Genomic DNA, 13,805 nt, shown 5'->3' with positions numbered 1-13,805 from the left:
GTTTCTTAGTTTCTCCAAAAAAATACGAGATTAGTTGCTAATCGAGATTTGGGATCCAGATTGAGTGGAACACCGCACAAGTTCTCTTTGCTGCTTCAATATGGCACCAATACTCTGTTGTACTTGACAAAAGCAAACACAATTTCTTGAATTTATTAGAATTAAATTTGTATTGGATTGTACAATTGTATTGTCACAGTGTTTTGGCAACTGTGGCAGATTTTCTTTTTGCACATTTATGCCATAATAATCTCAAAGAATTTGTTTTTTTCCTCTTGTAAATCTGAAACTTGTCCCACAGTATGCACTAAACCAAAGTCAAATTAAGAGCCTACAGACTTGTTTCGAAGCTGTACAGTCCCTGGATGGTGGCAGAGTTGCAACGAGGCCCAAAGAGGACCCAGTGTCATTAGAAAAATTTAAGAGTAGCAGATGTATTGTTCATCTGCTGTCATGATTCTTATTACAACCACAGACCCACCAGTTAATTAGCTGGACAGTTTTCAGACAGAAGCAGCTGTGGGCAACATATTGAGAAACGGGGTGTGAGGGAGCAGGCGGATAGCAAGTGGAACGCAGACAAAACAAGAAATCTGAGTACAGGGTGGGTGGGCGGGTGGGTGGCAGAGCCTGTGTGTGAGTCAGTGAGAATTTGAGCACCATAAGAGGGTAATATAAACATAATTAACCCTCTAATTATGGTATATGTCTCACTCTTTATCTGTTTTCCTCAAGCTATTATCACCTTCAACCATAAATCTGTGCTAAATTACCTAATAAGAGGAAGTCCTTTAGGCCAGGAATGAATCACAGCAGCCAACCTTGATAACACTTTCTTCATTGTGTGTAAGCGACACCTCAGAGACTGACCTCTGGAACATCTTTCAGGCCTCAGTGTCCTCGGCTCTCGTTAGCCACGTACCGGCCTGATAAATTACCCTCTGAATGTCTACATTGTAAATTTTGGGGGCTGCGAAATGGACGCTGAGGACTAATACTATAAAGGACGGGAAAAGTTAACAGTGCAATGCATACACTGTATCACATTGCAGCTCTGGAGCAAGTACAGAGAACGATATTTACACCACAGATGGTTTATATGCACATTTATGCTTGGGTCTACAGAATGAAGGTGTCAAAACATACTTTGCATGCATGCATATTTGTGTGAGGTTGTGCGTGAGCATATGTAGGCTTTGTGCGTGTCTGTGTGTGGGTGTGTGTGTGTGTGTGTGTGTGTGTGTGTGTGTGTGTGTGTGTGTAAACGAGAGCATGTGTGTAGATGCTCTGTTCTGTATGCCTCAGAGCCTGTGCCAGCTGGAATCAGAAAGGTTGACCTTGGTCATAAATATCTAATCAGTGTTTGCTGTCCATGAAAAAGTTCAATTTATTCCTGACCCAATGGGAAAATGCCTCTCCCAGACCCTCTCCACTCTCGCGCAGACAAAAAAGAAATGCAACTCAGATAGGCGGGGGGGGGAGGTCTGCTGTGGGATGAAGCAGGACTGAGGCTACACCAGAGGAAAAAAAAGAAATAAAAAAAGAAAAACCCTCATTAGGTGCTGATGAGAAGTCATCACCAGGAAGCTACAGATGGATGGCTTTCACAAACCCCCTCGCTGTTTGTTTGTCTGAGAGGAACTGTGATGTGATACAATGAAAAGCTATCACGGACCACAAACTATTGGATATTATGTGTTTGATACTGTCTTACTGTCAAACAGAATAAATTCCAAACCGAAATTGTTGTCTTAGATGGGGCAGCTCCTTGCACTGCCTTATTTCAACATTTTCTGGAGCAGCGAAAAAACCCACTTTCCTGTAGTCTGATGTACTGCATTAGAATGGGTTTTTACAAGATGACTATAAATGAAGAATTTGCAACCACATGTGTATATTAAGTGTGTGAGGGGCGAGAGCTACTGAGGGGAATACAAAAGAGTTGGGAAAGTGGATTAAGATACATGTTAAGTTAAGATTCTATCTCATAAAATGCTTCTTATGTGCGCATCGATGAATACTTTGAAACAAGAGAGTGGGAGGAAAGAAAAAAGAAAGGGGGAGCGACGCTGCTATCTTTTGTACCATACCGCTAAATGAAGCCTGCCGTTGTGTCTGGCCTGGTGGCGGCCTCTTAGTGCTCCTATTTGCCTTATTAATATTCATGCTAATGTATCTATTTTATGGCTCAACAGTTCTGATTCACTTTAAAATCAATTATCCATCTGGTACACCCATACCTCGCCCCAGCTCAAATGTGTATTAATTTCAGCAAACATACATCGGGCACAACACAATAAAGATAAATGCCTCGATTAGAGGCAGTAAACAAAGGAGCTAGGGATGGCTTTAATGAGATTTGGCACAAAAGGAGCTTACACTTTCTTAAATAATGAGCCTAGGGTCCCTTTTTCCAAATGCAAATTATATAAAGGAATGTTTCGCCGTCCTTGTTCCAATTTCATTTAGATAAGAGTGTCTCCAAACAAGTTGGCTGTTAATATTCTCACATGAGCACATCACTGCTTTCCTGCCTGCCATCTCCCAATGGAGGGGAAGAGTGCTCTCCTCCTCGCAGACACATTAGACTGTAATAAGTTCTGAAAAGTTCACTGTGCTTGTTAAATACTTCTAACAGATGAGATGGAACCGGGAGCGACTTGAGATAGAGCTGACAGAGGCGCTCGGGCAGCCTTATCAACCCTTTTGCTGCAAACAGCTGTATAATCGGTCCCGTGGAAAGGTCAAGCCCGCAATAACCCGGGCAGTTTGTGCTTCTGGATATAGATATATGGATAGATGTATAACCGTATTAAAACAGGTAAATGGTTTCAATATTTGATTTAATCAAGCTATGAAGCGATTGAAAATAATGGCGACAACTAAAACGGTTTTAAATCACTGTGCTGACGGTTTGGAATGACCTCTCTCAAAACAGGCCACGGGTATACACCAATAAGCCACAGCATTAAAACCTGTGTCAATGTTATAGGTGACCATGTTATACTGCATGTAGAGACAGACAAATAGATGGATAAATAGTATCCACAGTTAGATTATACATGGGATGAAACGGTTACCATTTTTCTGATGGTTAGTTGTACCGTTTTAATCTATAATTGCCGTAATTACCATGGTTACTTGGTAAATACTGTCCAGCATCAACCAAAATGAGTGAGTCTCCAGGCGCAGCAAGCAACGTGCACTTGTTGTATGTTGTAAAAACGTCTTGGAAGGAGCGGCAGGCAGAGCTAAAGATTTATTTCAGTTGTCTCAGCGGACAAAGCCAGAAGTTTGTTTTAGCTGTATTGTATAATAATAGCGACTGTTAGCATCCATTGTTGCCAATTGCGTGTGTTTAACAAACATTTTTGTGCTACCTCTCAGACGTTTGCGGTCGATGTCTGCATTTAATGTAAAGAGTTGTCTAACTGTCTCTCCTCCACTATGGCTCTATGTGTGTGTGTGTGTGTGTGTGTGTGTGTGTGTGTGTGTGTGTGTGTGTGTGTGTGCCAATCTTCCCCACACACACCAGGACAGAGAGAAACTCGACTGTGAATGACAACACGGTGGAGACACACACTGAGCTGAAATGAAAGGAGTGCACTGAAAATAGTTTTCTTCTTTGGCTTCTTAGCAGACAATGGAACAGAAATTACTGCTGTTTAAAACAGTTCATTTCCTTCCTCTGTTGGATTTTCCAGTGTAACTATGCGGCATCATTATTTGTATTTGTCTAAAGTTCAGTGAATCATTGAACTTAAGTCCTGAGTCTGTCTACTTTGCTGTCAGGGGGAATTAAACATTGGCAAACGCAGCTAATTAATTTGCTGTCTTCAGCATTATCATGATATCTGAAATTACTTCTTTAGGAAGCTAAAGCCTTCTTTCTTCAATCTTAATGTTGTATATTTAATATTTAGATTGTTAATATTAATAATATGGTGCTATAATAAATATACTACTCAACTTTTGAACATTTTCAGCAGGTTTTAAAAATACCACAATAATACTGGGATTATTTTATGTATTTTCACACCGTTTCCTCTCCAGATTGTAGATGATTAGTTTACTGTCCACTTAATTTTCCTTGTTTAAAAAAACGAGGTGCTCAGCTCAATAGATGGTCAAATCCACTGGCTCCTATCCATTATTTAAAAAGAAAACCAAGCAACATGCCCAGCCATCAACGTTCGCAGGCGCTTCAAACATTACGTTACCTGGTAGAGATAAAAATGCATGAGTGTGGCTCTGCCTGCACCTGCTACTAGAGGAGGAGGAGGAGGAAGAGGAGGAGGAGGAGGAGGAGGGGGGCAGGCTGCACAGCAAAGCACGTCTGTGACAATCAGCTGTGTGTCTCTTTTGCTTTTGAAAGAAAATATTAATCTTTTATGTGGAGGGGGAAATCCAATTGGTTTGGTCGTACATATAAATTACATACACAGGAAATGTGGGTAGATGGATAGATGGATGGATAGATGGATAGATGGATGGATAGAAAGATAGAAAGATAGATAGATAGATAGATAGATAGATAGATAGATAGATAGATAGATAGATAGATAGATAGATAGAGAGCTAGATAGATGGGTAGGGAGGCAGGGAGTGAGAGTGTGCAGTAGTGTTAAATAAAAGGGCCACAGGCAGGGGCTGGATGGTAATGAAGAGGGGTGGGCCAGCAGCTGAGGTCCCTGTAGATGAGATCTCTCCCTGACATGTGTGTCCCCTTCATTACCCATTAAGGGGGGCACAGTGATGAATCCTTAATATGACATTACACCAATTTTCCTCTTCATTTAGCCTGCTAATGTGCTGGTCTGCTCCTATATGCCCAGGGGCTGCCTGTACCAGACTCGACCAGAAATAGACCACAGTGGCCACTGGTGGCACACCTTGAAGCAGCCTAATTAGGGGCAGCGCCCACCTAATGGGGTTATCTAGACGGGAGTTTGCATAAGTTGACTTTTTTAGCAGGTGGAAACTGATGACTGGATGGCGTGCGCGGCGTCCACTCTGCTGACCCCCACACCCGAAAGGAAAAAAAAACTAAAGGCGCAGTTTTTTTACAGTTTTCATTTTCCAACTGTAAAAAAAAATTGTCATTTATTTTAACCATTTAGAATTGATGCAAAAAATGTGTATCAACCCTCGAGACCGAATGAGATGTGTGTGATTTTGTCATTGTTTTTCAGGACAGTGATGAAATACATCATGATTTGCTGAAATAGTCATAGGAAAGGCAAAATGCATTGTGGGAAGTGTATTTTTTCAGCAATCTTAGCCTGCATAAATATGTTTTATAAGTAGCGTTTTCCAAAGATGGCTGAAAATCTAAGTGAGGCTGGCGGTAATAAAACAGAGCACAGCAGTGTTTCATTGATGAAACAACTATGATAAAGATTCAGACCCCGACAATGGTAAGAGACATGCTTGAGGAAGTGGAGGAACAAGTGGGGATACAGGCCATTTAAAAAAAAATGTCCAAACAGTTCATGGAAATGGCAATGACTTACAATTACAGCCATGTCTAAGCTATCAAATCATTTTTAAACATTTTCTATTGTGTCAGAAATTCAGAAAACCCTCAGGTTTTCAAACAATGCTTAAGTGGGTTTTTATTCAGCACCTCAGGTTTTGGGTTAAACAGAATTTAATGCCTGAAAAGACAGTTTTTATTAACAGTTTGAAACTGATGCATATATCGCTTGTTTGTCTACTTGCATGAGTGTGTGTTATTGTGTGCGTGGATGTGTGTTTGACTCACTCAGCATGCCCATCCCCAGCATGAAGGCATCCATGGTGTAGGGCAGACCCCTGGCTCGCCCTCGTGTACCTGGTGGGAACATCACCTCCTTGGGCTGGGCCTTCTTACATTCTACCTATGTAGACAGACAGACACACACATATGCACATGTACAAACACAAACACACACACACAGACAAACCATTAGACTGTGTAGGTACACAACCAGACAGTTCTGACAGGGCTGTCTCAGCTCTTTAAGGTGGGTTTCTATTTGACTTGCACAGCTAGATGTTTTCCATAGAGGAAAAACAAGACTGAGTCAATCGGAGCACCTCACATTTTAGAGGAAAGTCTCTAAGGAAAACTTACAATCATGCTCCTCCTGCATTAAAGCAAAGGTTATTGCTCCAGTGAGCATGTGCCCAATGCCTCGGGGAAATACAAGCTAAATACTTTCCGAGAGTTTCTGAGACATCAACATAAGAGGAGCTCTGTTCACCAATGCCATTACCAAAGTCCCAGAGTGTGTCAGTGTGTCCAGTCACTTTGAAAAAAGCAGATTTTGTTTAATCAAAACAACGTCTAATCTCAAAAGCATGGATTTCTCTTGACAAAATTTGTTCAGTCTTGCCAGGGCAGCGTGTTTAAAATCTAACACTGGGAAATAATGTCTTTTGTAACTGTGCTTCTCTTTTTTTTTTTCTTTTTCAAAGCATATTGTGTATTTGTGTGCGTCTGCTGGGCTCAAGTCCCCAGTGTCCCACCATCCAATTCCACCTGCAGCACTCATCTCTCTCCTGCATTTCTTTCTCTCACTCCAGTTCTCACACATACGTGTTTGTTCATTTCCCATCTCGCAAGGCTGACATCTCCTCCTCCTACATAACACATATCAAATGGGGGATGTGACAGGGGCAGATCAGGAGAAGGAGGAAGATGAGAGTCCTATTTACAACGTATCTATCCTATCTCGATGAATTATAGAGAAGCCCGAGCGGCTGACAAGGGTGGCATGGTCTTGCGTCTGTTGGTTGTTCTTTGGTAGGCTGAGTCTGTTCACCATGCTGCACAATCTATTTGCTCCACTGCCTGCTTGGCATCAGCCTGTCCATCTGTTTGTCTGTTTGCCTCCTGGCTCTCGTCTGCTTCTCCCTACTGCCTCCACTTAAGCAGGGTTTTCTCGGCTGCTGCGATTCACATGTCATCCCGCTGCACAAGACGGGCTACTGTGCCAGTGCCGTGTGCACCACAACCAAGGTATACAGGCCGGCACCCATACAAATAGGCCTGCAACTCTGACAGGCCAGAGGTGCACATTGCTATGCACACACGATTCATTTTTTGCACACATCCATACGAACACAAAGGCAGACACAACATGCTACTGCCAGTTGCCAAAGTGAAATCTTCACATGTGTAATAAGATGCTGTGCTAAATAAAAAGCGTAACAAGTTCTCTATATCCAGCAGAGGGGCAGGAATGTGAAAAGGGAAGACTAATGAAAAAGGTTTCCATCACAGAGGGAAAGTTGCTGCGTTGCACAGCTGTGATTTGTTGCTGTTAGCAGCTCTTTCATTTGAACCAGACCAACTAAAGTACACAGTTCCCTCAGCCACTTTGTAGCTGTCACAGCTACTCTGCCCTCCTTGCTAGCCTGGCACAGCTTGACATTGTACTGAGGAGAGCACAGGCGCTCTTATTGTCAAAGAATGACCCCCCCCGGCATGGAAGTAGCAACCGGGTGGGGGAAAAAATGGGTCTGTTAGAAATCCAAGCACACTGCTGGGATTTTCAGGTTGGCATAGCTGGGTGACAAATACAAACCCAGGTCTGCCCAAACCACAGACACGACAGTGTCTGATGAGCGTCCTCCAGTAGCCCCTGCCACATACAGTGAGTTGGACGCTCAGGTGGCCTGCTGGGAATAAGACAGACCCGGGTGTGAGTCATGTCTACATGCTCTCAGATGTGGGTCTTTGATATTCAGAGAGAGGGCTCCTTGTCATGGTTTAAAAACCAGCCAGGAGCCAGGATCTGCAGTGGTGTGACTGTGTGGGTGTTCACCTGCTTCAAACACACAGGAATGTGTGAGGGAAGCAGGAAGGAGCTTTTCAGAGGGAACTAAGTCAGAGAACAAGAAAAGGAGAGGACAGCAACACAATCTCAGTCTGACAATGAAACACTGGAAAAGTGCAGTGGTCGTGAGCAAATTTTGCAGATTGAAACTTCTGCAACATGAAGTGCGGAAAAACACTAAATTTACAGCCACTTATTTTAACTGAAGGTATCAGTCTGAACTATGGCTTGTGCTACGACTAATACTTCTACTACTCAAGGACTTTAAATGCATCGAAGGAAGCACAGTATTGTTTCATGTGTGCAGCATCCTTTGCCTTGCTCTCAATTCCTCACCCCCTCACTCTGCTTACTCGCTCACTCTCCTGCGCTTTCCCTCAATGTCTCTCCCTTCCTATCTTCACCTGAAGCACCGGGAGAAACCCTGCCACCGCCGGTGGACCGTCAAAGCCTCCAGGAAGTTTTTTGCTGTCCTCACAGGCAGACCTCATCACAGTTTTGGCTGTAGGTGCGAGGGAAATCTCTTCTTTCTTTCATCCTCTGTGCACCTATCACTCGAGCACTGTTGCACATGGAAGCGAACAGCGTGCTCTCACATGGGCGTTTACCCCCACGCCTCCGTCCCCACCCCGCTGCCCCCGATACAGATTTAATCTACTTGTGTGGGGGAAACACTGATGCAGCCAGGAACCCAGACCGAGATGTTCCTGTGAGTCACCTGAAGACCCGCGCTGCCAAGTCCCCCCCCCCCACAATGGTTGAGGAGGCACTTCTGAATGAATGGCCTTCATTTAAAGAACATGAAAACAGTTGAAAGGAACAAGCTACAAGGAGAGCACTCGCCAGCCTGCATGAAGATTTCAATAAATGGGCTTCCTGTGGCAAAATTTCCATATCATGATACCATGGCGATATTTTTCTCCAAGCCAAGAAAGATAAAGTGCAGCAATGAATCATGCTCACTGTGTTTATGATGTGCCTTTTTTTTTTTTTTTGCAAAAGCCATATGTTACACAGCTTATTTTCATGCACTAAAATATTTCTGTCGTTGTTTTTTGCTCACTGCTTTTGGGTGTCTGAGCATCTCATGTTTTTCAGCTCTATTGCGCCTCGTACACACATATACAAGTTTGCAGGACATGTTTTTGTTGAAGTGAACGTCTGCAACACAGTGTTAACAAGGTATGGTTATCTCAGCCGCTGAGCTTTCAACGTTTGTCAAGATGCACCGATAACCCGCGGCTGATAGCTTATCTTTGAGATTTGTGTCATTGGGTCGAAAACAGCAGACCAAGCAGTAGAGCCTGTACACTTAACAGTTTAAATAAAACTTTTAGTATGTCATTTGAAATACTGTTTGCGATTGCTTCAAAGAGTAAATTCCAGAGCACATTTATTAGAACAACTGGGAGCTCTTTGCTGTGTTAGTCTGAGTGATCAAAGCTCATTCATGTAAACTACAGCCCGGTGATCCTGGAGTAAGAAGAAACGGTCGCCTTGACACATAATGTCTCTGGCAACTAGCTGTCGTCGTCCCAGAGGCATTTAGAATGGGAATGGGTAAGTTAATAGCGGGGGAGATTAACATTGTTATGAGAGTGGAACAAAAGATGTCACTAGAATATGGCACAAGCTAATTCTCTCCTTGGTTAGGCTCTTAAATTTGGGATAAAACAAATTAACAAATATATATTAAAAAAAAGGTTGAAAATCAATCTATCGTAAAGAACTTGAATGTCATTAGCAAATGTTTATACCATATAATATTATTTATTATATATCAAATATTTGTTTTGTTCTGGTTATAAATATGTATCTTTTTTCATCCTAATGACAAACAATTGCAGGAGCTCTTCATCGCTTCTTAATCAGTGTAGTAAAACAGCTCACTGATGAAGAATAAACAAACAGCAGTTTTTCTTATTTATGTACAAACCCTCTGGTACACGGCAGTGAAACGCTCCAGTTATGACCTTTTCAATACATCTCCCATACATATTAACCTTGTAGGTATAACAGGAAGGAGTGGGCGGGATGCACTGGCAATGACTGTCCTTCAGGGACAAGTGTTGTGGGTGCAGTGTGTGTGTGCGTGTGTGTAATGTGGGAGGTGTATACAGCCACTATTAGCCTCGCTAGTGAATGAATTCCATCAGTAGACTGGCAGACTGAAGAAAAGAAACTGTGATTCATTTACTCCAGCTCCCACTCCCAGCTGAACAGTAAAAACACATAGACTGAATAGTTTGGAAATGTCACAGGCCTGAATGCACGGTGTCGGGCATGGTGGTGGCGCAGGATTACTAACTTTAAAAAAAATAAATAACAGACTTCTTGCCACCATTTAACAAATGGTTTATTAAAAGAAGCTAATTTAAAACGTACAAATTAAAAATGAATAAAAGATATTCTTTTGTGGAAAAAAGATTACAATTGATTTCTTTGCAAAATAGTTCCCTCGTTAAAACCCATTACTATTAAGATCAATTTCTATTTATGTGAATACAAAAATGTTGAGAACCTCTGTTCCCTATTATCGGTGCAACTTCAAAGGTTTCCAGCCTCTAAAAGGTCAGTATTTGATATTTCAAAAACTAGACTTGGGTTGGGTTGGACTTTGACGACCTCTGTGAACCAGTCAAAACAAAAATTGTATGTCATGTATTTTATGAGGTGGCTATTTACAGCACAATACTTCTATGAACCGCTTGTATCCATGGTCCATAAAAAGAATGGCAAACACTGAGTAATAGAAGACATGTTATTATGGTAATAACGTTTGAATAAAGCAAAATGATGCCTTCAATGGCCAGCAATCTTGCGGGAGTCATTACGTCTGATGATATCTCAGCGTGGTTATGTGAAAGCTATGGGATATGAGGTCATTTGAAGGACCAGGTGCACCCTGTGGTGTCAACACTGTTGCCTTGTCATGCCTCTGTATTCAAAGATGATATTGTCCCTGTACACACTTAGGGCTACATTCGAAAGTGAGGGCCATGATCATCAGGTTGACGTCAAACGGCTTCCATCACGTTCCTCAATCAGCAGATCCGAACATCATTCAGCTTTCATGGGACGTCCTGGAGCGCGGCGTGCCGAGTGGATTTCCACCTCCTTCATCCCTCAAAGCTTTCCCTCTTCATTGAAGGGTAAACATCCAATTACTTACAGTCCAGAACTTGTGAGGCAGAACTGCACGAGGGACCGAAACCCTTATTAGGCACTTAATGTTCAAACAGTGTAAAAGATTTCCACTCTCTTAGAAAATGAAATTTTCCAAGACATTTTCAACATTCCAGAGATGTAAGTTTCTCTCTGTAGATATCTCCTTTAAAGAGGGACTACACCCTCAGATTCCACTGGAACCCAGCCTCACAGCATATTTAAAAAATCAAACAGAGGAGCAAGGGAGATATGGCTGAGGGCTTGTGGCTTTGTAGTGTGTGACGCTGAGGGAGAGGCGACATGGCCCCCCCATGACCAACACTTTTGGTAGCATGGACAGAGATGTAGTCATGAGAAGCTACTGTTGTTTAATGTACATAATAGACCTAAGAGTCATGTGAGGGTTAGTGAGAGACCACAGGGATTCAACTGAGCCGAACATTCACATCCAAACGGAAAGAAACTCTCCAAGTTTGAACAGAAAAGATAATCTATTTAAAAAAATTACAATAGGAATTTTGTAGGAGAAAAATCACCTGTATCAACATTATATCTTTGTGTAATTATGTAGAGCGAAAAAGGAGAATTAATGCCATATGGTTTGCCCACGCCTACTGGTATAGCTTCCTTTCTGTGTATTAGTTAAAGTGTAAATATCAGGATATTGCTTTTATGCAGATCTGTATGATGCAACCATGAAATTGACTTTTGACCCTTTAAATAATAGGATAAAACACAATAATTTCACTTACTAGGAATTTGTGTGAATTTATTTTCATCATAAGCGCTTGCGTTATTAGGATTCAGTTTTATGTTTTTATCCTAGTCTTTGTTTTATTGCCTTATGTGTACTTATTAATCTATCTTATTTCATGTCTTTGATTTTATCGTAAGGCACTTTGAGCTGCATGTTATGTATGAAAGGGGCTGTATAAATAAAATGTAAACGAAAGGACAACCTGAAACCATAATGCCTCTGGTAATGGCTGTCTACGGTGCGGAGGTGTAAAAATGAATTTACAATGTAGTTACTGTCTAAAATAATCATAGCTAGTTTAGTAGATACAATCGTATGTGCACAGACACACACACAAACACACACACACACACAGTTCATGGCCTCTAGTTTGACGGCAGTAAACTTCAATGTGCGGTGGCAGCTCAACCAACTGGTTTGCCGGTTTTACACCCAGCAGCAGCAGCAGCAGCAGCAGACCTGGTTCAGCAGGCGCTGACAAAACTCAGAATGTGGGTCTGATTAAAAGTGCTTTGCTTTGATTAGCTGATCACAAACTACACACTGCTTCTAGCAATAGCTCCCAGTCCTCAAACCGCTACTATCATGAACCCCGCAGCTGCAGGTGGATTGATCCTATTATGTTAATCCAAGTGCTGAAAATCATCTGAAAAGTATAAAATCAATAAAGGCCTCCTGTAAACATGAAATTGAGTGTGCAGGATAATGTTGGACTAAGTCACAGAATATAAAACATTAAAGAGTAACAGATGAAGAGCAGCTCTCCCTGTGCAGCAGTGACTCGCATGGTGCCACAGTGGTCTGTACCACACGCTACCCATGACCACACCAATCTGTATTGTTGAGTTTCACATAATTGCCATAATATTTTGAACATTTCTTTGATTCTGTAATTCTATATCAAGGGATAATACATCAATATTTATTTATTTATTATTATTTTAATGATAGTTTTTGATGCACGTTTACTTGTTTCTGTTCTACTTTACAGCAGGTTGACGGTACAGTACAACATTAATCTTGGGTCCGTTTATTTGTAAAACAGCTTATCTTTAGGGTAATTTAGCATTTTACTTCTTCGACAGTACGGCTGTCATGCAAGGCGCATTGCCTTGTCAGTGAAATATTGATGGGGTATAAGACACAAGCAAAGATTCTCACTTTCTACTTGGAAAGAATTTGTCTCCAGGGTCTCTAGTGTCCCCACAGATGTCCAATTTGTCTTTTTTAGGGCTGGTTGCTAATGCTATGTGGAACTATGCTCCACCTCACCATTTGGACCATAGTAAACTTTCATTCAATTCGTAAGTGCCTCAGTGGAGAAAGAAAACCGTTTGAGGTGTTCATGAACGTCAAAGCAGGCAACAATAGAGCAGTTTCATCTCTGCTTACAGCAACTTCAATTTATTCTCTTATCTTTCTCTGTATGTTTAATATGAAACAGATGAACTGGAGCAGTTTTACTATTATTATTATTATTATTATTATTATTATTATTATTATTATTATTATTATTATTATCCCTTTAAAGAAAGATGGACCAACTGTTAAAGGGAAATACAAATCATAATCCTGTTCTCTGTCCTGTTTTAGATTTGGAAGTAATGTATCATTAATAACGTGAAGGTTACATTTTACTTTCAAAATTCTGCTTTTATAAACACAATGTGCAGAATGAATGTGTATCTAAATATTACAGGTGGATGTATAAATGCCTTCCTGTATTAGTCTGTTACCTCAGTGACCGTTGGAGAGTCGGCGCTCATTCTCCTCGGCGCAGTAATTGGTTGGTCATGTCAGGAAGTCGGTGAGAAATTGACAAGTAACAGAAAATTCCTCCCTCCTGTTGTGATCATTTGCTACTGCTGAGTATTAAAAATGACGCATAGAAGAACGCTGCCTTGAAGCACTCCACTAAAACCAATGTGAGTCCATTTTAATGGCACATTGTTCGCTCATCAGAGCCAACGGTTGATAGGTGATACTCTAAATTAGCTGTGCGGCCCTGACAGCAGGCCGAGGAGTGATGCAGGGACTCCTGTCCTGGCAAACGGAGT

General features: G+C 41.6%; 1 protein-coding gene across 15 annotated transcripts in view; it reads right to left on the bottom strand.

Moving 5' to 3' along the window:
• msi2b (musashi RNA-binding protein 2b) overlaps nucleotides 1-13,805 on the bottom strand; it is a 250,492-nt gene that overhangs the window by 54,383 nt on the left and 182,304 nt on the right. For all 15 annotated transcript variants that reach the window (XM_035179048.2, XM_035179049.2, XM_035179051.2 and 12 more), the window contains one exon: nucleotides 5,765-5,879. In XM_035179048.2, coding sequence (XP_035034939.1) covers nucleotides 5,765-5,879 — 115 coding nt within the window. The remainder of the gene's footprint in view (nucleotides 1-5,764; nucleotides 5,880-13,805) is intronic.

This window comes from Hippoglossus stenolepis, chromosome 15, assembly GCF_022539355.2.
Source record: "Hippoglossus stenolepis isolate QCI-W04-F060 chromosome 15, HSTE1.2, whole genome shotgun sequence".
Taxonomy (NCBI): domain Eukaryota; kingdom Metazoa; phylum Chordata; class Actinopteri; order Pleuronectiformes; family Pleuronectidae; genus Hippoglossus; species Hippoglossus stenolepis.
The sequence above is the reverse complement of the archived record's forward strand: the minus strand, read 5'-3'. Positions and strand labels throughout refer to the sequence as shown.